General features: G+C 44.8%; 1 protein-coding gene across 2 annotated transcripts in view; it reads right to left on the bottom strand.

The window, feature by feature from the left end:
- The window catches only part of MYCBPAP (MYCBP associated protein), an 85,349-nt gene extending 64,417 nt beyond the window's left edge, over positions 1 to 20,932 (bottom strand). For both annotated transcript variants that reach the window (XM_061559176.1, XM_061559186.1), the window contains exons 1-3: positions 20,791 to 20,932; positions 19,383 to 19,473; positions 14,324 to 14,463 (exon numbers count right to left, since the gene is read on the bottom strand). In XM_061559176.1, coding sequence (XP_061415160.1) covers positions 14,324 to 14,463; positions 19,383 to 19,443 — 201 coding nt within the window. In that variant the 5' untranslated portion in view covers positions 19,444 to 19,473; positions 20,791 to 20,932. The remainder of the gene's footprint in view (positions 1 to 14,323; positions 14,464 to 19,382; positions 19,474 to 20,790) is intronic.
- Positions 20,933 to 24,080: the final 3,148 nt, after the last annotated feature.

Here is a 24,080-nt window from a genome sequence, read left to right as displayed (position 1 = left end):
TCAACCCCTCTCTCCCCCCACCCCAAGCAGAATTTGGAGTCACAACCATCCCATTGTGTGCCACTCGCTCTACCGCTGACGGTAATGGCCTGGTGGCTCAGCGTGGTTGGATACGTACGATGCAAAGACATTTTGACAAAAGTTTAAAAGTACACAAAGCATACTGAGCAGAAGAAGCAACACATTGATTGGGGAACAAAAACATTATTGTGGCCGCAATAGGTGGAACGGTGGCGCGTGGTTTCCGCACTGCACTATGAACCTGGTGACCTGAGTTTGCTCCCTATCCACGACTAATATCCGTGGTGAGTGATATCTCAACCTGTCCTGTGCCCCCCCCCCATCGATACTCATTTGAACATCCCGCAGGAGCCAGCATGGTGAAGTATGGTCACACCGAGCACTCATAACCAAAAAGTATGAGGATGCTTTGAGATGCAAACTCTGGCTCGTTGGACTTCACCCCCCCCCCCCCCCCCATTTCCTCACAATGTTTTAAATGTATTATCAAGTTAACAAATGGGAAACTTGGCACCTATGTCCTAATAAGAGACGTTTATATCATGTACACTCCGAGTGCAATGCATACATTGCATGCAGAAATCAGGGCACAAATAGTAAAGGTACTGGAACCAGGCACAGATGGTAAACCTATTACAAGGTAGTGTTTTAATGTGATAATGATTTAATTTTTTATTATTAATGCGTGTGTGTTTGCATGCCCAGAGGCAAGCTGTAGCACAGTGGGTGTATCTAATAGCGTCTTTGTTTGTTCTTTTATGGGTATGAATTAGGCATCAGCTGCGTTTCCATCCCAGTGGGATTTTAAATATTATTAAATCTGCACATGGTGATGTAGGCATCGCACCATGTGTTTGATGTGTGATTTATTACTGTAATAATAATAAAAAATACCAGTTAAAACAACAAACCCCATTCTTATTTTACTACGTCGAATGTGTGTGTGTGGCTTCAAGATGACCTCAGTCATATATTACAGACACACGTGTGCATGATCGGAAACATTCTTTATTTTTATTCATGTATGTTTGTTATTTAAAAAATAAAAATAAAAGTAGCAACCCGATAATAATGCAGGCAAATTAAGCATACTCCAAATTGCCAGGCTTGGCAGGCAGTTCCATCAGCTATGACTTAATTGCAAAGGCTCGTTTATTTTTCTGCAGTGCCCAGTTAATCTTTGATAGATTCAGGTCCATCGTCAGGTATTGTGCAAGCAGCTGCGGCAGTCGGCACGACTACGTAAGACTGCAAATACATTCTGAATGCATATTAAATGCATTTAACCTCATGTGGAACTGTGGTCGGGGACACTGCAGACGATTTTACATTGATACATATGACGAACAAGGCTTAGCTTTTCATGAAAAAAATACTCTTATTTGATTTCTAACAAGTCATTTGTAAGGCTCCAAGCTAATTTTCCTTCGTTCCAAAGGCTAGTTTATTTGTATATGTGATTTGATTTTACCCCGAATGATTTAGAATCCATTACAAAATTTAATAATTCGAAATGGAAAGCCCTCAGAGAGCAAATAAAGTCACTTGCAGCTAATTCCAAAAATCATCAGGATGCAAAATTGCAAAATGTTACCAATGTGCCACTTACATTTCGATTTAAAGCTTTCGTGACTGCAGGGATTCATATTCTTGTTTTTTTCGGTAAAGTCACGTAGAAGGGAAATAATAAAATAATAGAAATAAAATTATAATAAACTGGCGGTTTTTTAAAAAAAAATCTTGCTGTGCTTTTCACACCTGATGACGATTGCTTGTGTTGTAATCGAAACGTCGTAAGAATTTTATTGTTTTCTTTTTATTATTTTATTATTTCCCTTCTACGTGACTTTACCGAAAGAACCAAGAATACAATGTTCCACTTGTATTTGTCAACTTCATTCAACGTTCGCCAGACTGCGAAGGTAATGAACTCACGCGGTGTACCTTGATGTCTGCTCGACAACATGCTCCAGTAATCATGCTCCAGCAATAGATGAATATGTCACTTCGTTTCAAGTCACATGCTTAAGGTCTCCACGACCCAGTACAATCTGGTTTCCGTCAGGGTCATTCATATAAGAGGTCAGAGACATATCAGAGGTCAGAGACTGATACTGTTTACGTGTGCTGAACAACCTCCTATTCTCTCCTCTCATTAAGGATCTCACTCCAAGTTCTCCCGGACCTCACTGCTCCTTTCGATGCCACCGACCACTCGATCCTCCTTGAGCGTCTCAATAACGACGGAGGCGTCTCCTGCGCACGGCTCTCCTTGCTCTGTTCCCACCGCTCAAAGCGCTGCTCCTTCTACACTGCTGCTATGGCCCGATGTCTTCTTCCCAGGAACCCTCGTGTTGTGGTTGTGAACTACGAGGCTACATCCCCGGCCCAGCTGATTGTTTCCATCCGTCTCCCACCAAGCTTCCCCCCACCCCACTTGGCTAAATCATCTTCAGCTGCCACGAAATTTATCTCATGTATACTGCAGGAGGAATCCAATAAGCTACAAAGCTCTTCTTTTCACAGATGTCCAGTCTGGGCGGATCAGAAAGTTACAACAACGAACAATGCAACACACACAATAGGAGTGCAAAGTATCGAAAAGGTAAGAAAATCATGAAAAAAATTTAAGTAAACAAATTTTAATTTACCAGGTAAAGCCCACTGAGCTATCAGAATCTTTTTCAAAAGTAACCTGACCACAAAAGATAGCTCAACAAAGTGGCTTCTCATGTGGACATTTATAGCAGCCAAATAATCTAAATGCATGTTGCTGCGTGTGGAGGGAAAAGCCAGAAAAAAGACACCATTTCTATGCTGGCGACACCCAACTCCGCATCACTACCGACTCCACGAACCCACCCTTAATGTCCACACTCGTACCCTGCCTTGATGTGTGCTCGTCCTGAATTGGTTCAAATCTTTCTCGAGCTAAAATGTAGTCTGATTTCATTTTATATTCATAGAGCGCCTTCACTCAGGGCGCTCGACATCGTTTGGACAACGGTGAGAGAACATCATGTTTGAGACGGCAGGGACATGCAAGGATTGAGGAACATTCAGTCTCAGCAAAGGGCTCCACTGTGAACGTGAACTCTGGTATCACGCCGCGTCCTTGCGAGCCATTGGCCCTCATCTCTCAGCTCTGCAGGACCTCTGACACCCCCCCCCCCTCCGTGTAACTATCTCCCAGGTCCGCCAGCCCCTTGCCCCAGCTCAGCTAGACCCGCATCCATGCATTCATCACCTCCTGTCTTGACTTAGTGCAACTTACTCTGCTTAGCCTCCCCCCCCCCAAATCACTCACCTCCAAACTCCAAATAATCCAAAATGTTGCTGCAAGACTCATCACATGAATCGTTATATGGGACATCACCCCACTCCTCAGATCTCTCCAATATCCCCTCATAGAGTTCAGAGTAATAAACTATAAAATAACTACGCTCATCCTTTTCACCTCACTCTACTCTCATTCACGTACTCTCAGCTCCAGCAACCACGGGCACAACTGGACCAACCTTCGCTCACCGCGCCGTCACCATTGTATCCACTGCGGACTCTCAGGTCTAGAATTCCTTCCCCTCGACGAAGCGTGCTGCCCGTGTTCAAGTCGAGATTCTATGCCTCCCTTTGGTCCCCTGTCTATGATTGACCGTCCCTATCTAAAAAGTGACTTGAATTGCACCTTATTTGAAGAATATAAACACCTCCATTTTGTGCCTGTGATGCGCATGTCGCACCTTTGTCTTGAGATGCAGTTGCATTTAGATGCTATATTAATCCAAACTATCCTATTATGATGCATCACATGTGGAAATGCTTTCAGATGAATGGGGATGTTTGATTCATGGCCTCCTTTCCGTCTGCCAGGATAGCAATCAACATGCACACGCGGATTTCAATTCACATTGTAGTATATATTTTTCTAGAAATAGGTTGATGGAATCACAGACTCCAAACTGATTTTTGGAAGAAATGCGAATACGTACCGTACAGTTGTATGATGAGATAACGAGATGGATATTGTAGTTTTTTGTTACTTTCTTTCAACCTATCTACGTGACTTTACCGAAAGACCCAAAGAATACGAGATTGATATTCTATAATGAGAAATATATTTCTACCAAAAACGCAATCCGATCAAAGGCAACTTTATGGCAACTTTACTTCTTTCAAACATCCTTCCCAGTGAAAAATATAATATATATGTTACATGTGCTTCGAATGTGCTGTTTGCTTGTGTGTGCGTGTCTATGTCTTTGCTGTGGGGAGTGGCAGTGCAGCGGTTAGCACGCTGCGCTACGAACCCAGTAACCCGAGTTCGATTATATTATCGCTCATGGCCAAAACCAGTGACGATTTTCTAAACCGAGCTTCCCCTAGGTAGACTCAGCCTCAAATTATTACCTTGTGCGGTGTGAAAAAAACGCCACTGGGGAGAAAAAGACGGCCATGCGTAGTGCTGGCCACCCACCCCTCATGTGTCGTAGCAGCCTTCATAGGTGATCGCGAACAGCACTTGGCCCAAAAGTTTGTTCAGGCGATATGGAGGATATGTGTCTTGTTTGTCATAAACCGTAAAATAAACATTGCTTTTTATCTTAAAGCTTAAACTTTAAATGCATCATGTCAATAGTGTGACATTGTGAGCCCGGGGTACTCGTGTTTGCTTATGTACATTTGAAAACACGTGCTCCTGCACGCACTTTTCGTACTGCATGCCACACATTAACCACCTCTCTCGTATTTTCTACAAACAGCAGCTGGGAACTCAGAGACACAATGTATTATCATTTTGTAAGCCAATTGAATTTTGTGAAAGCAGACATTGCAAATACAAAACGTATCAGTGACAGATCTTTGTTGTCTGGGAATAAAAGCAAACTGTCTTAGGTTATTACATTTTGATTTGGCTCAGTCGAATACAATATTCTCAATCAACATCAGAGGCATACAGTATTGAGATGTACTTATCATCAGAAAAACCAGAGGGCATAGTCGAAACACTCTTTTGCAATTGTGCTGCTATATTGAACTATTTTTTCTTCGTAGTAATAGTAGGATTTACGTAAACTATTCAAAGTCACAAACTTTTCATTCAATGAGATTTAAAATAGAGAATGATTTTGACAATTCATTTTACTTTTCCGTGAGATAGCACAACCTGGCTGAATGCAACCAATTTAACCCAAATATTTAAAGAAACCGAAGCAATTCATTTTTTAAATAATCCAACGTCGGATGAAGTTCTCCCCCTATGCGGGTTATTTGAGCATACTTCGACAGAACAATCAGTGAAGGTTGATGCAGGAGGGATCCCCAGTACCGGTTCAAATGTCACTCACCACGGAGGTTAGCCGCATCCGGAACTGTTTGGGTCGCCAGGTTGATGGCGCAACATGCTAACCATCGCGGGGACCGCTCCAGCCTCACGTCGTTTAGGTGGCTTGAAATGTGTAACATTTAAAAAAGACAAATGCTAATAACCTGGTTTTACGTAAACTCAAATTAAAACCAGTTTGGCTTCGTTGTTTTCTTTGCATGTAAAAATGGCTATAGCTTTACATTACACTTTGTTTCAATGCACACGTAGAATCTAAAACACATTTCAAGAAATGTTATTAATGCAACAAAAAAACTGTTATTTGTGGAAACTGGCATTCTGCACAGGTTGGTACCTGTCAGCCTACCCTATGTACCTGCCTTCCTGTGGCATGGTCATCGTATTTCTAAGTGTTTCGTGCTTTGGGACAGGTAGAGTATTATGAAAGTCAACGACAGACAGGGGACGCTCTTCTCGACAGGTTAGTGCTACACTGCGCTAAGAAGCCAGCGACTCGAGTTCAATTTCCGCTCACGGCCAACACCAGTGACGATTATGTGAAACGGTCCTGGGCCTCCCTTAGGTCAACTCTGCCTCAAATGAGTACCTGGCGCGGTGTAAACATCGCCACCGAGGAGATACAGGCAGACGGGCGTGGTGTTGGCCACCTACCCCCTCGTGTGTCGTGTCGTCCTTCATAGGTGCTGCTCGCTAACAGCACTTGCCCCAACAATCTGTTAAGGCTATATGGGGAATTTTTGTCTTTGCCATTTTGCTCTTTTCTACTGGCGATCCTGAGCATGTGGTGGACATTCCATACTTCCATGACTGATTCAGTTTATCCATAGGACACTCTGTTGGCAACCTAAAAGGCAGTACCTATTTTATGAACGCTATAGGCATAACGGGCAGATCCTCGACCGAGACACAAATTCGCGCCTCTTCTGATTCAGAGGCGAGTCCTTTGATCACAGCGCCACCTCGCCAGATGTGATGCAAGGAGTCCTGCTTGTTACGTTTGTTATCAATAATACCAATTCATTTAAATATGTTTGGTCATTCTTCTTAGAACTTAAGAACCCACAGGAGCATAACGGTGAGCAAAACACTAAAACCAACAACTAAATTCACCTTTACAAAAATATATTTCGTTTTTTGAAAGGGTATAACCTGACCTGGACAGTAGGCAAAAATGTTGAATGGAGCGTAAGGTCAGCTGTGATTGTTCACCAGACACTTACTAACCGACGGCTGGTCAAACAACAATATTGTTCAACTCACCATGCTTAACATTTCTTTATTGACAGACGCTTGCTTTCATCACGATCCTTGTGGCCACGTGATCATTTGTTCTATATTTAATGAGCTCTGCGCATCGTTCTGCTTCTTAACTCGATGTGCTGAAGAAGTGCAAGGATGAGCCCTTGTGCACACCGTCACCTTCCTCAACGCGGTGCCATGGTGGCGAGGCTACGTCAGAAGGCCCCACTGAAAGTGGTGTCATTAAACTCCGCTGTGAAACATCCATTCAACTACCTGGCATCTTTTCTGGAATGACCATTTAGAAGCAGGTACACGGCGCGACACTCAAGCTGTCCCCTTGGCCACAAAACCGCCACTGCACACGTGGAGAACATAGCCACTCGAACCCTCAGATGGCCGAGTGCCCACTTAAAAATGACAGCACGAGCCCAGCGACGATTTGTCTTCCGTGAAACGCTGGTTTCGCCTGTGCCACCCCGCATGTCCACGAGGGTTGCCACCTGTCCTCGGTGTCCCAGGATCATGATCTCTTTGGAGGCAGCTGTCTTGTAAAATCTGTAAGTTTTTACAGGACTTTCAAAAGTCCCGTGTTTTGTCAGTTGTGCAATAATACACTGTGGGATATCCTTCTTCATATGACATCTCTTGTTTTTTTTTCACCTTAAAAAGGTGACAATCAAATGTCCAAAATGTCCACGCCAGGGCTGCGGCTACCCACCACAACTGCCTGTACCAGCGGTGAGTCACATGGCACTGGCGTGGTCATCCCTGTGATTCAGGGATGATCACAAATGAGTCTGTGCATCCATGGGCTGCACGGCTCAGTAAACGGTTGGCTCAGAAGGGCTAATGCTCTGTCAGTATGTATCTATGCAGAACTTATTTTCTCACCATACGTAGCCAAACGTTGCTAATCGGAGGTGCGGGGAAAGAACAACAAACTAAACACACAAACAATCAATTCTAGAGAAATGAGTCGGAGCATTGAACCAGCACTGCCCAAGTCCTGAGCTCGAATCTGGGTTTCAGCCATCCACGATTAACCCACGTTTTCAAGTCCAGTAATTGGTTATATTAGCTCTGATTTATATTTACTTTATTCTTGTACTCACTCTTGTCATTTTGATGATCACGCTCACTCTTGCAAACTGGACTATCCTTGTCTCTTGAGTTCTCACCTGGCTCAAAACTTGAACTTGAAACCAACAATATATGTTAACTGGTAAAAGTAAAACAGTTTAATTCATGTGTGTGTTTCGATTGTTTGATGGCAGAAGGAAAGCAAGCAGTGAATCAAACACCCCTATTCGTCTGACATGTTCACCTTTGACACACGGCACAATGACAATTGGATTCCTAATGGAACCGCATTTCAAGACTCTGCAGCACAAGGGCGAACTAAAAATGTAACCTTAAGAGGAGACTTTTTGTTCTCCAGAGGAGGGAACAAAGAGTAAAAGGCTGCAGGAGAGAAGATTACAAAGGTACCAATGAAGATGCTTCACTGAAGGAGATGGTCAGTTCTCGGCACTGAGGAATTTTCTTCAACCCACACTTGAACACGAGGAATGAATTCATATTGTGAATGGCCACATCACGAGAATATCAGGCAGCAACATAGATGGAGCAGTCTCCCATTCAGGGGAGGATGACTGAAGGTTTTGACATGCTGCAGTGGTAACATGTTGTCCTGTGATTCTATGCTGTGTCATCAAACTACACTGACCAGCGTGGTGAAGTATGGGATAATAATTCCCCCCCCCCACCCATGATCCACACGATGTGGGGAGGCATTCATCCAGCAGTGGACTAAGAAACAAATCACACCTAGCACAGCAGCGATAACGTGGACCTCAACATGTCGAGGAGCAGCCCTCATCCAGCAGCGGATATAGAGAAGACATCATCCAGCAGTGGATTTACAAAAGCGCCGTATATTACACGCATGGTTATAAGCAACGTCGCCGTAGAAAAGTGCCACTGGAATTTCAGCTCAAGACACGTTCAAGGCTTACAATCACCGCAAGATTGCGAATCGCCAGGCTGCGGCTGCTCCGGCAGATGCACCCCGCGGGGCTCACCATGGCAACGCTCACATCCGAGCCGGTGTTTTTTTTAACGCTTCAAGGCGGAACCATTGGGGAGAGAAGATAATCAGGCGAGGAAGGTGTTCGGCACTGACGCACACCTCCGTCACGTTATGGGGAATAAGGTGTCGCAAAATTCTGTAGCTGTGGACGCGCATTTTTCATTAAAGCACAAGGGTAGCTCCTGCAGGTTTTCACGGCTGCTGTGCTGGCAGCATGCGATGACCTTTAACCCTCAAATACGAACCTCTACCTGAGCTATGTGCCTTTGTGTGCCCGCGCTGTCATGGTCTCGTCCAGCCTCAAATGCCGTACGGAATAGTATCAAAGTACAGCATACAGATACACCAAACAATATATTCATAATCAACGTTTTTGGGTTTAGATCGATCTAAACCCAAAAACGTTGATTATGAATAATATTGGTCGCGAAAGCCTACGTGTCAAACAATATATGTCTACAGAAGCCAAACTCTCTTCTATTGTCTCCATATATGAATAAATATAATGTCTAGGCCGTCGGCCGATTGGCTTTTCAGATCAATATTATCCAACAGCATTTGGTTTCAGCAAGGAAACGCTGTGCAGGTGTCGACCTTCTGGGTCTCAACAGCAGTCAGGCTTGTTCAACAAACGCTGCTGGGTTACTGGATCTTATTTGCAAGAGCATTCCAGCTCGACTATCGGGCCCTGTTCAACACAGCAATCAATATCTTATTACCAACTCTGGAAAGTCAACAGGGCCCAAGAAACAAATATTTTAAAAAATCAATTTGTGGAGACTCACACAGAGTGTTGCTTACATATGCTTTTAACAGCAGTGCTCCACAGCAACGCATAATGAGATATACATGTTGCCGATAGTGAATTGGCAGTGGTGCACAGGCACAAATAACAATTAAAACTCAACATTAAAACTTTTTTTATACAATCGGTGACATTTTGAGCAATGACCCTTCTTCACAGTACACAGAGAGGCCAGCGAGGGAGAGTGATTTATGAGGTCACACATATTAAGACATTGTGATGCTATTCTCCATATGTCTATGCCATCAAGACGCGGTTGGACAAGGGCTGCAATAAATTAGATATAACTGGTTGCGAGTGACTGATGTTCATTGTGATGATTTTCTCGAAGGGCTAGAGAGCTGACATTTGGTATGAATGTAGTGGAGTCTATGCTCCGAGCGAGAAACACCCTCTGCCTCGTGACCGACTGCCTCGAAAAAGAAAGCCCATTGTTTCTGTGCAGCGCTTTGAGACTCGGACGCATATAGGTGTCATACAACATTGCATTGCACATGTAAACCGACCTAGCATGCATAATAAAACAATAAATGAAGCATACGAACAATCATACATCAGGATGTGTGTAGAACTTTGCTTTCACACCGTACGTAGCCAACCGTGCTAGTCGGAGGTGCTTGAACTGGTCTCAAGAGTAAACGGAATTGTTTTACATTACTACGAACGGACAGCGCCGTGGTTTACAATTACAACGCGTTCGTCCGCCATGTGTTCCAAACTCAGCTAAAATCTGCAGGAAATGTTTTACAAAAAATAAAAAAATAATCACGCGACAATTAAACGACACAGACGCGCGGGGCTCATGTGCGGACGACGTAGGCGTGTCAAAACCTGCCTCAATTAGCGCAGATGGACAGCTACAAACTCGGACGTATTAGGCAGCACTAAATGCTTATGCTAGCCTCAGGGCATGGCCACATGACACAGATTTGCAGACATTTTTGTTCCGAGTGACAAAAGGTCATTCGCGGTGCAGATAGAGTACACCATCCGTGCGATTAATTCCACGGGCACTGGTCAAATTGGAGGTGTTTTTCATTGGAATATCCTTCCCGAAGGCCACGTGCATGTGACCACAATTAAATGTTGGACACTCGGCTCACTGTGCGTAAAGGTGGCCTTTGCGCATAGCCGAGTGAGAGGCCTGGCGGGTCGCATGGGCGGAGTGCGAGGGCTATTTTTAGCGAGTCACGCTGTACAATTAAATGTTGGACACTCAGCCCCACTATGCGTGAAGGTGGCCTTTGCGCATCGCTAGTGATAGACCTGGCGAGCCGCGTGGGCGGAGTGCGAGGGATATTTTTTGCCAGCCCCGATGTACAATTAAATGTCTACCCCGAGCTATGGGTCATTCTTTTCTTAAACAGTGGCCAGCAACCCCCATAGGGAAGGGAGTCTTTGTGCCGATGGAATAATCTGTAGGTGGCAATGGAACAAGGGGTTAATCACTTTCACATTGCTCAATTATTCGTGTCACGAGGCAAGATCGCACTTCAGCAGGAAAAAAACAACAAGCGGATATCATACGCACAAGCTAAACTGCTGTGCAACATCTAGGAACGTTGACGTTGTGTTTTAAAGAAACCCGTAAGTCAATGGTGTTCATCCCATGCAGAGACTGTCATGGGAATGAGGAATATCCGCCACTGGCTCAAAGCCACCAAAGGAGATGAGCGCTGCTCCACTGCCAGTTTGACTTGCACAAATAAAGCAACAAGAGTAGACCGCAATCAGAAGCGAGAATTCATAATGGTAATAAACTGCTTGGCAAGTTTTACACCAAACACTCAATTTAGCCACTTGGCCAATGGATGAACTCAACGCACACTAAAATCCATCTTCTTGGTGCCACATTAAAACTGTGGCAGAATGCCAGGCATGAGCAGCAAGCGAGTTGCATCTGCCGAGCGGGCTGATTAATGAAGACCGCTGATACACAACCTAAAACAGGGCTTTGCCAGAACCACTCATTAGCACGCCACACAGAACACAAAGAACCTCTCTTTAATGAATCAGGGAAAGAAATCAGCGAGTCTAAAAATGTATGGATAATGCTTGCTAATTGTATTTCCCAGTGGCTTATATTTCCCAGTAGCAATTGAAATCCTGTCGAAAGTCAATGTTGATAATGTATTTAAATCTGAGCGAGAATCACTCTGTAGCTCGGCACAAGAATAAACGAACTAAGAAAAGATAGACATAACAAATTGTTCACTCTTGACTTAAAGTTTTCTTGACTGCAGGAATTCATATTCTTTGGGTCTTTCGGTAAAGCCACGTACCGAAAAAAATGTGTTCACTGTTCATCATTGAGCAAACACCGAGCGATAATGCAATCAATACATGCATGCATCTTTACACCTGAATTAATAGCCTTCATGAACCCCCGAGGCTACTTGACTATGACCTCCATGGCTGCTTGACCCCAACTTTAACAGGATCAGTGTCTTGCTATTTCGTACGGCATCTTGAGATGCAGTTGCACTTCAATGACATTTAAATACAAATCGTATTGTATTTTGGGGAGGCGGTGGCGGGTAATGTGCGTGGTATTTCTCATTTGGATGAGCACAACATGGCACAGTCGTTCTATTCCTGGCCACTATTAACATTGGCAGCAATTGCTATGAAAGCCCATGCTGGGCCTCATGTAGGTTAACTCAGTCTCAAATGTGCAGCTGCTGCAGTTTATAAACACGTGGATTTTTTTGTGGATTGTTTTCGAATTATCTGGTTTCCTACCAGATGTCAAACACACCTTAAAATTGCACTGGGCAAACATACTAATGCAGGTCCCTAACCCTAACACTATATCTCAAGAATCAATGAGGATTTCCTAAAATAAATTAGATTCCAGTATAAATGACTGCATCACAATACACACAGCGTTCTGTCAGAACATAAGCCGAGATTGCTCTCGCATGCATCGCGTACACCCACAAATCCAGCATGGCATCAGCAGTCAGGCCACATTAATCCACCCATCGCATTAAAATATGGCAGCTTCAAAAGCCTCGGATAAACAGGTGCTAATACATTGTCCGGAGAGCCTTGAATAATTAGGTGCCACGTGGTATTAGCGAGCACATATTAAGGCTTGAGTGGTGCATGAGCGGTGGCGTGGCGAGGACCATGCCAGGCTGATTTTGTCTTTCCAGTGCTGATGTGCCAGGCCCTCATTTAAGGTTGAGTTGAGGAGGCCGAGGATCAATTCAGAATTCACCTGACGCTGATACGAGCTATGGCCGTGAATCACATCAAACTGCTGGGTTTGTAAAACTACGCCGACCACTGCGCCACCGCTCCCCCTATCGCACACAGACACACGCATGCACGCACGTGCGCACAAGCACATTTACGCGCTGTAGCCGACTGAAATATTTTCAAACGAGAACAAGACACTGAAGCACATGCATTATCTTTTAAAGCTCTTTGCTGGCAGTATTCCAGAGGTTGCTTTAATATTGACAGCACTGTGAAGTGAACAACTAAATTTCCATACCATTTACTATATTGCTATGAAAATCACAAAACAGTACTTGGCAAATGTGAACTGCATTTGAAATGTGTTTTTTTTGTAACACAGTACATTATACAGGCGGTGTGTAACAATGTATATGGATCATGCAGATACACTCAAAACAAAACACTTTACAGAGAGTATATATGTACACCATCTTCAGGTCAGCTTTCAGATCTTCCATGGACTCATCCCTGCGTATAGCCGCCCTCCTCTCACTCGACTCCCCTTTGATCTCTCTCCACTCCAGCCACCAAGGTCTTTTGCCAAAACTCTCTACTGACTGACCTCTAAAATGGGGGGTCGCTCCTTATCTGCTGCTGCTCATGGGGTCTGGAATTCCGCTGCTGAATGAAGGCCTCGCACCAACGCCATGTCGTCCGTGGAGGTTATTAGACCGTGCTTCACCATGCCGATTCGTTTGAGTTAATGAATGAGCGGCGCAGAACCCATTCAGATGCCGCTCTCTAGCCCTTCGAGAAACTGCACCACCATTCCCCATCGAGTATTAGGGTAGTGCCAATATTTTGACACATATCAAAATATCCATCCTAAATGTTATAGGCTCACATAATCAATCACTTTGTCAGCCTGTAAACATCCCAAACGATAACAGCTACATTTTCTGGTGTCATTGAAAATAGTGCAAGGCTGCAGTCAGTGGTTCATGGGGCAAGAATGCCACTGCAACTGTTCACAAAGAGTCATCTCATATTAGCACGCATTGCAAGGATCAAATGAACATTTTAGAAGCCTGTTGATCCATGTGCGCCTGAGAGCATGTGCACAAAGGACCCCTCTCTCGTTTCAAACTCTTGTCACTCCATTTTCTTCCTACGCTTCCATTTACTTGATCTTTAAGCAACACCTTAGAAAGCGTTGAATGCATGATGCAGTGTAAGATGCAGCGCCAAATGTGCATCCGTATCAACCCTTGCAACGTTCCTTCAGGTGAAAAAAGACGATTGCTTGTGTTGCGATCGAAACGTCGTGATATTATTATTATTTTGATGATTTTTTCTATCTACGTGGCTTTACCGAAAGACCCAAAGAATAGGTATATTATTACTAACTACTCAGGAAAATCATTGTTTCTTTCCGTGACGTATTTTCATATATCACAATAAATCAAGCGTTATTGCAGTATCTGAAGCATCTGGTGAATAAGGTTTAAATATTGCTCCTTACCTTCACAGATGCGTTGTAATCCCTGACATCGTAATAAAGTCGCGTTAGTCAACACCACCACCATCAGCATCATTGTCGTCATCATCTTATAATCATCTCCGCCGGTCGGTTTACCTTTGCCAGGTCTTCCCTAAGCACTGCCAAGGCCTGAATGTCATCCCCACTCAAGATGTGACTGCTGGCAGATTCCTCCAGGATGGGTGTCGTCACTTCTTCCAGCGAAGGCTTGATAGCTGCTTTGCGTTTGTCCAAAACTGCGGAGAAAACACACGAACGTTTAAATTCACTGTCTTAAAGCAGATGAAAAACCATTTCCAGAAGAGCTATGCATGCACAGACACGCACAAAAACCCTCCATATAGCGAGGCGCTATTAGCGAGTGCAGCGTAGCGCTAACCGCTACACCACCGCTCCCCACACACGCACACACACTCACGGATGGACACACTCTCCTCTTGCACTGCCATGTCTTCGTCAGTCTATCGACCATCATCTCTACGAGTGATGTGCCCTGCACAAGCAACGCTGTTTTTGTCCTCTGATCCATGCGTGTCTCTCGGTGTCATACCCAGGATGCATCTCTCCATGTTCATTGTGTACATTTCTGCTTTTGTTCCGTGCATTTTGCCACAGTCCATGGTTTTGATCCATGTCGTGGCAGGTAATTTGCACCGACTGAAAATGTTTCCGCACAATGGGATGCCACTTTTCATTGTCAAGTTACTTCCAAAAGAACCCCATCCTACTCTTGCCTACCTCTCTAGTTTATCGTGGTGTTACCAATGATTGTTTCCTGGTCCACGAGCACATACGCTGCTGTGTTATACAGCCGTGTCTCTCCGACAATGATTCTCTTTTCTTCAGCGTGACTTTTCTTTCACCTCGCATTTATATTGAGCCTCACTTTACAGCCCTCTTGAAGTCCTTCAATCATTATCCGTCATCCATTACCATCAGCTATTATGATAATGACATTGTTCAATCTGACATGGTTAATACTTTCACCACTGATGCCTTTATTTCTCCAATCAAACTCTCAGTAAATAACTCCCAGTGTCAATACAAATATCCATAGTAATGGCATATACCTATGGGCCTTGAATTCTTCACCTCAATTCTGTCTCCCCTCTTGAACAGAAGAGCGATTGAGCCAGAAACACTCCAATTACAACTACAATTACCAAAGATGGTGCTGCTTCTCTGAACCCGCTGTAGGCTGATAACTGTCACGTGGCTTTGTGCCCATAGCCCAAGCAGAGGCAGCAAAACTGAGTGACGGAGCAAAATAAGAAACCTCCATCTAGTCAATGTTTCACTGATGAGATCAAAGGGCACCCGGCGAACAATTTACCAGCATGTATTTTTAGGATGTCATTATTGGGTTTTTTGTAAGTATTTGTATTCAGCATAGTATCACAATGTGTGTGCGTCATTTTATCTGCTGCTGTTGTTGTTTTATGTCAACTTCCACCGGATGACTGCCAAAATAAATAGTTTAAACACAGCGGGGGGAGGGGGAGGTGTTCAATCTTTTCATATTTGTTGTTGTTGTTGCTGTCGCTTTGAAAGCAATTGTAGCCTACTTATCGCTATGCACAGGAAATAGTATATTCATCTGAGAAACTCCGTTTCCATGAAGACTACAAAGACCCGTGATTAATTGCTTTGAAACTTACCAGACCGCTTACGAATATCAGTGCCCTGATCTTTATAATGTTTGCGCAAATAGTCGACAAAATACTTTTTGCAAAGTCTTTTTTTTCTTCCAATTACTGGCTGTACTAGGTCAATTAGCGCATGTGCGTAAGAACAAAGTTAAACATAGCAACTTTCATGCTATAGTGTGGCTTACGTCAACGTTTTACAAATAAGAATAGGTTTTACCCTTTCTGGCAATAAAACAGGGGGTGTTTAGATGTTCAAACACACATCCATTTAATACAGGAAGAAGTAACACTTCGTAAATAGTTTCGTTGCAACATGCAACGTTTTCCAAACCTGGTTTGAAATGCGTGCCCATTGTATGAAGTACACCGATTGGCAGAACGGAGTCACGTGGTCACCAGAAATACTCAATCCAGCATTGGTGATTTTTTTATGGTTGTGTCAGCATGAGAATATTTAGTGAGATTAGATTAACTTAGTTTTATACAAGCAAATTGTACCAACCCATCTTAGTCCAAATATTGTCTTGCATTCACCTTATTGCTACTAAATTGCGAAGTTATTTTGTAATAGGCTGACCAGGTGCCTTTACTCGCCACAACTAAATTGAGGCTCCTTCCATCGACTGGCTTGTCAGCTGCTATTGTTTGATAGAGACGTATTATTTACTTCTTTTCTTCTTACTAAACCACACTGGCTGTTTCGCAGCTGGTGATTTTGACGATGACCAAGCTTGTCATCGATCGCCTAAGAAAATGGGCTTGATGGACGGATGACATTCCATCAGCATTCTTTTTTCTGCTTCAATTCATAAATTCCACAAACCCCCAACCGCATTCACCTTCTGATAAAATGCAATCACCACGGACTGTGTGCAAGCCAGCTTTCCAATGTGATTTCAGCAGTGGACCAAAAGCCTGCACCCTCTTCCACACCTTTGGACACTTTGCCTGATTAAACATTCACTCGGCTCAATAAAACCAGCAACAAACAATCTTACACACTGCCAATCATTCTTAACATCACAGCAATAGCAATTACTCCCGTGTTGTGCACACCGTGCAAAGTTGACCGCGATTAATAAACAAAACAAAAACGTTCCCACTCTTAGAGGGTGTGGCAAGTCGATCGATCAATTTACTTAGACGTAAACGAGAGCAGGTCGGAGTGCTCTTGAAAATGTTGAACTTCATAATTAAAAGCAGCAAACCACCAATATGCTTGGAGAGGAAAGTGTTTTTTTTAAATCAGTATACAACATATATTGCCTGCTATGATCTATGTATCGGTAACGTGGACAATGACAAAGAAAATCGAAGAAAAGATAAAGTGCGCAAAGAAGCATGGAGAGGTGGTGCATGCTTGTACTTACGCTGATATACAGGAAGCGGGTCACATGGATTGGAGAACATACACAAGTTAGAGACGTCATAAAGACTGTGAGGAAATGACGTGAACTTGGGCAAGACATGTCGCTCTAGGAAATAATGGCTGGTGGTCGAGACTAATGTTGGAATGGCAGCCAAAAGAGGGAATGCAACCGACAGGGCATCGACTCTGAGAGCTCGAGTAACAACATCAGCTCCCGTGCAGAAGAGACATGGGATTGTTGCATCAAGTGACCATGACAGACAGTGATGGTTTCCGGCGTCCTCCTTCAAAACACTTCTGGTGATGCATAGCTTATTTTAAAGTGTTATGCATCACCAGCCACGATTTGCCAAAGTTCAAATCAAACTGCAACTTCTCTACTCATCTTCGGAGGGAAGTTGAATATTCGCAAGTGTTGCAAGATGCATAATTTCCATCGTAACATAATCTATCCGTGTGTGTGATGACAAATGGGCTCGATTTAAGCATTAATTTTCTAATACCACCACACTCTGCTCAACCGAGAGCACCATCTTCTTCTGCTGCTTCTCCAACAATCTCATTCTGCAGTGCTCACCTCTCAGTCCTAAGCATTGCACAGGTTTTGAGCCAGCTTAATCCATCACTGCTTTACAAATGTCTCCTTGTAGAATATGTGAACTACACTGCCCTGTTACTTGCCCTGCTGATATTAAGCCACATTCACATCTTGATTAAATGGCTCAAATATATCGCCTCGGGCATTTTCCCTCATTGCTTAGTGATGAAGACACTGGGAAGCCCTCTGATCGGACAGCTATAACGGTACAGCACAACCGCAGACACCTACACCATCGCACATTGTAAAGTGTGGGTTTTTTCCCACGAATGATCATTTCAAAATGAACATTCAAAACATTTGAATAGAAATCTATCCAGATAACTATGCAATTTTCCCCCACAGCTTGTAAGAAGCATGTGCTTTTACACGCTGCATGGTCAGATTCTAAATCGCATCATTTTCATCCCTGTGGCTTAAAATACAAGCATAAAATGTGCATTTGTCTGCACAATTGTAGGTACAGCGTGTACTGCATTGTGTGAAGTATCACCTGGAATCATAGTGGATGAGAAGTAGGTCACATAGTCCATAACACAACAGTGTCAAATTACTTTCTTTTTTGTCACAATTCAATGTGCAGGTCACCATTGTGCTTGGAATATGGGAGCTTTCATCGCACTGTGTTAAATGCTACATCTTGGTTTGTCTATTCACGTCCAACATGTGTATGCCTGCTTGGACTACCAAAATGTGAGCATTCATTCCCTCTACGAACAGCCATTCCCCGTGCGAGCAATCGATCGCTGGACATTACTCCCATGTGTGTTACATCCCCATACGAATATTAAAATCGTTGCATGTTCGTTTGTTGTCATACGTGTGGAGTCTTCCTTCGCACACAGCTTGTGCCCCTCTGACATTTCCCTGTGCCCTTCACGGCTCTGGACATTGGGCGGCTGCCGTGATCACCCAGCCACGAAGTGTGTGCGCTGCCGATCTGTGTCTAACATTCCACGAAGTGTGTGCGCTGCCGAGTCTGTGTCTAACATTCCACGATTGAGGGATCGTGTCTGTGTCTAACATTCCCTGCTTGAGGGATCGTGGCCGCTGTCTCTCTGTGCGTGCCTCTAAGACCGTCGATATTACTCTGTGTATTTCTGTGTTTTTGCCTCCGTCTCAGTTACCGGTCTCTCTGCCTTTCTTCTGTTTCTCTGTGTCTGTCTCTGTGTAGCTATGTCTCTATGAATGTCACCCTCTCTGAGATTCAGTTTCTACGTTGACTCGTATCGGTGTCTCTGCACCTGTTTTTGGTTTCCCTGCAATCTACCGCTTGTGTGTAGAACTTCTCTTGCACAGTACGTAGCCGACCGTGCTAATCGGAGGTGCTTGCATGATACCAGTGCCAATGGTACACCGTGCCGCGCCACGGATCAGCATGGTTGGCTCCGTACGGTGCGAGAGAAGTTCAGCGTATGTACGTGCGGTGCCCCTGACGGCATTGTGGCCTCAGCAGCTAATTTGATTGTCCACCGGCTCTCGTTGGCCGTGTGTTGTGTGTGCGCATTCAGCTTTGATTCCCTCTCAGTCCCCCGTCACCTGTGCTTGGGCTCCTGGAGGCCCCATCTCTCCTCGCTCTGCTCACAGCGCGATTCATCATCGTGACCCCACGCACGGGACGGAGGTCAAACTGTGAACACAAACAGGTGAGGGTGGCACAACGATCACACAATGTGCACACATTGTTTGTCAATTCAACCGCTTGATGAGGTTCTTTCCCCGCTTCTCGTGGGTCGTGGGGATTATTTGGACATACTTCACCACGCTGGTCAGCGAATTGTTGGACTGTACATTACACATATGCTCCCATTCAATAAACGATCACACATCACACGACGTGTGTGTAATAATCGTACAACATAAAATAATCATACAACGTTCATGCGAAGATCATACAACAGCCACAATTGTACTACAATCACATAAAACACACACACAGCGACTAATGTACAAAACATACAACGCTTACCCTATTATCGCAACCTACTGCACGTGACACCCATACAACACACCACTATCAGACACATACAACATATCTCAATGCTGGTAGCAGCACAATCACACGATCACAATCGCGGCCGTCTGGAACGCTCTTCCTTCCGATGTTAGGAAGCCACTGGAGCTTGGCACTTTTAACTCAAACTAATGTCTTTAGAACTACTCTGTGTGTTTAGTGTGTCCCTCTCCCGCACCTCCGACGAACACGTTTGGCGACGTACGGTGCGCAATAATGTCAACACACATACTACATGCAAACATGCGTCCGACATGCAATCATAACGTCACACATGACACACGATACAACTCGCAATCAAGGGCACACGAATACCATTCTCCTCTTCACCTGTGCCGTGGTGTTGCATGCTCTGACAATCGCAAGATCATTAATCACGTCACATAGCTCACACTATCGTACGCGCAATATGAATGCACGGCGTTCATCTGACATAGACGTTACTCTTACACCTACTGCAGGAATCACACAATCAGCTCTTGTGCCAGGCTAGGTGCACATTGCATCCTCGCAAACACAATCACAGCAGACACAATCACATACACTTCGACGCGTTGTGACGGCAGGTGCTTTGAGCGGTACTCGAGAATACAGTGGACTATTTCCGGCGCTATGCCCGGCCGCCTTTGTCTCCCCAGTGCTCATGTTTTACACACAGCGCCAGGTACTCATTTGAGGCTGCGTAGACCTAAGGGAGGCACAGCTACGACCGGTTCAGACGTCACTCGCTGCTGTTAGCCGTGAACGGGAATGAAACTCGCCACGTACAACAAAAGATGCCATTCGCGGTGACGTCCACGTCGCCGCAGTGTTTGTGCCAGGCTAGGTGCACTTTCAATGGACGCACACTCACTCGTTTACACAAGCTAACACACACACTCCACACTAACACCCTCACACACAACACACACACACCACGCACACTTTACTTACACACACAAACAACAACAAGCGGCGGTGACGTCCCCACGGCGCTGGTGCCAGGCTAGGTGCACATTGACGTGCGCGCACTCAACGGGGTTGTTGGAGGCCGCCGCGAGGCGAGTGCGGGCCGCGGCGTCCTTCCCGTTGCCATGGGCACGGCACGCACGTGGCGCCGTGCCCATGGCAACACATTTACATGGTGCACCCAAATACAACCACGCGAACACATTTACATGGTGCACCCAATTACAACCACGCGCACACGTTTACATGGTGCACCCAAATACAACCACGCGCACACGTTTACATGGTGCACCCAAATACAAACCACGCGCACACATTTACATGGTGCACCCAAATACAACCACGCGCACACGTTTACATGGTGCACCCAAATACAACCACGCGCACACGTTTACATGGTGCACCCAAATACAAACCACGCGCACACATTTACATGGTGCACCCAAATACAACCACGCGCACACATTTACATGGTGCACCCAAATACAAACCACGCGCACACGTTTACATGGTGCACCCAAATACAACCACGCGCACACATTTACATGGTGCACCCAAATACAACCACGCGCACACATTTACATGGTGCACCCAAATACAACCACGCGCACACATTTACATGGTGCACCCAAATACAACCACGCGCACACATTTACATGGTGCACCCAAATACAACCACGCGCACACATTTACATGGTGCACCCAAATACAACCACGCGCACACATTTACATGGTGCACCCAAATACAAACCACGCGCACACATTTACATGGTGCACCCAAATACAAACCACGCGCACACATTTACATGGTGCACCCAATACAACCACACGCACACATTTACATGGTGCACCCAATTACAAGCCACGCGCACACATTTACATGGTGCACCCAAATACAAACCACGCGCACACATTTACATGGTGCACCCAAATACAAACCACACGCACACATTTAATGGTGCACCCAAATACAAACCACGCGCACACATTTACATGGTGCACCCAAATACAACCACGCGCACACATTTACATGGTGCACCCAAATACAACCACGCGCACACATTTACATGGTGCACCCAAATACAAACCACGCGCACACATTTACATGGTGCACCCAAATACAAACCACGCGCACACATTTACATGGTGCACCCAAATACAAACCACGCGCACACATTTACATGGTGCACCCAAATACAAACCACGCGCACACATTTACATGGTGCACCCAAATACAACCACGCGCACACATTTACATGGTGCACCCAAATACAAACCACGCGCACACGTTTACATGGTGCACCCAAATACAACCACGCGCACACATTTACATGGTGCACCCAAATACAACCACGCGCACACGTTTACATGGTGCACCCAAATACAACCACGCGCACACATTTACATGGTGCACCCAAATACAACCACGCGCACACATTTACATGGTGCACCCAAATACAACCACGCGCACACATTTACATGGTGCACCCAAATACAACCACGCGCACACATTTACATGGTGCACCCAAATACAAACCACGCGCACACATTTACATGGTGCACCCAAATACAACCACACGCACACATTTACATGGTGCACCCAAATACAAACCATGCGCACACATTTACATGGTGTACCCAATTACAAGCCACGCGCACACATTTACATGGTGCACCCAAATACAAACCACGCGCACACATTTACATGGTGCACCCAAATACAAACCACACGCACACATTTACATGGTGCACCCAATTGCAAACCACACGCACACATTTACATGGTGCACCCAATTACAAACCACGCGCACACATTTACATGGTGCACCCAATTACAAACCACGCGCACACATTTACATGGTGCACCCAAATACAAACCACGCGCACACATTTACATGGTGCACCCAATTGCAAACCACGCGCACACATTTACATGGTGCACCCAATTACAAACCACGCGCACACATTTACATGGTGCACCCAAATACAAACCACGCGCACACATTTACATGGTGCACCCAAATACAACCACGCGCACATATTTACAAGGTGTACCCAATTACATGTCACGTGTATTCAAATTTGCAATATGTGCCCAATCAGAAGAAGTCACGTACACAAACGCAAGGTGTACTTCAATAACAGACAAGTGTCAACATTTACAAGGTTTGTTCAACGATTAACAACGTTCACACGTTTACAAGGGTTGCCCAAATTCAAGTAACGTGTACGCACGAATACAGTCAGATTTGTAGATCTGGTGAAGTGTCATCAAAACAACCACAATGGCCAATACGGCATAAGGTGCGGCGGGGGGGGATAGACGAACCACTGGAATTGTCACGTGGCCGCGGCCCTGTTCTTCATGTCTGAGACAACAACACAAGTGATGGAGCCCTCTCCCTCTGTTTTGAGTGAATATATCCTCTTCATTTTCTTGTGCCTTCTGGACACAGCCCTGGACACCTCCTTGTTGTGTTTTTTTATCATACCAGGTAAGGCCCACTGAGCTGTGTAGCTCGTTTTCAGAAGCGACCTGGCCACAAATGACAGCTCAACGAAGTGGCTTGTCACGTGGACATTTGAAGCAGCCAAATAGACTCTAAACGCGTGATGTCGATTCTAAATGTGGAGGGGAAAAACCAGACGACCTGGGGGAAAATCCACGCGACCATGGGGAGGGGACAAGCAAACTTCAAATATACAGCAGGCGTCAGGGTTGGAATCGAACCCACGACCCTCCTGCATACCAGGCGAGGTAGTTAACATCTCCTAGCCACCGTGGCACACCGATGTCTAATACAACGTATGCCATGTTGAATGGGTGCATGAGTATAGCACGCAATATATTTAGATGAGTAAAATGCTCATCTACTTGCGGGAAGAAATACATAAAATGCAAAAATATTCATTTAAATTGAATGAATTGTGCGTCATGTTACTTCTCTTGCACAGCTGCCAGGCTTCGAATAAGGAAATCCCAATATCCCATGGCCATCCTGGCAATATAGCTTCACATCTTCTTCAATCTTCGACTTAAATTTCATCGGGATGTTATTACCTGAACATGCTAATGTGATTTATTATGACGAGAACATGCGTTTTAGCTCGCCGCACGACTAAATCAAAATTACCATACTTAAAAAAAACACATTTGAGAACATTCAGTTCACGTGGGCTCTTAAAATGTAAAGCACTGATATCTAAAAAGCCACAATAACAGCAATTACCATGCTATTTCAGCTCTCAAATTCTACTGTATTGAAAACATTAAC

This window comes from Lethenteron reissneri, chromosome 3 (genome assembly GCF_015708825.2).
Source record: "Lethenteron reissneri isolate LAM-NWPU_2019-01 chromosome 3, ASM1570882v1, whole genome shotgun sequence".
Classification (NCBI taxonomy): Eukaryota; Metazoa; Chordata; class Hyperoartia; order Petromyzontiformes; family Petromyzontidae; genus Lethenteron; species Lethenteron reissneri.
The sequence above is the reverse complement of the archived record's forward strand: the minus strand, read 5'-3'. Positions and strand labels throughout refer to the sequence as shown.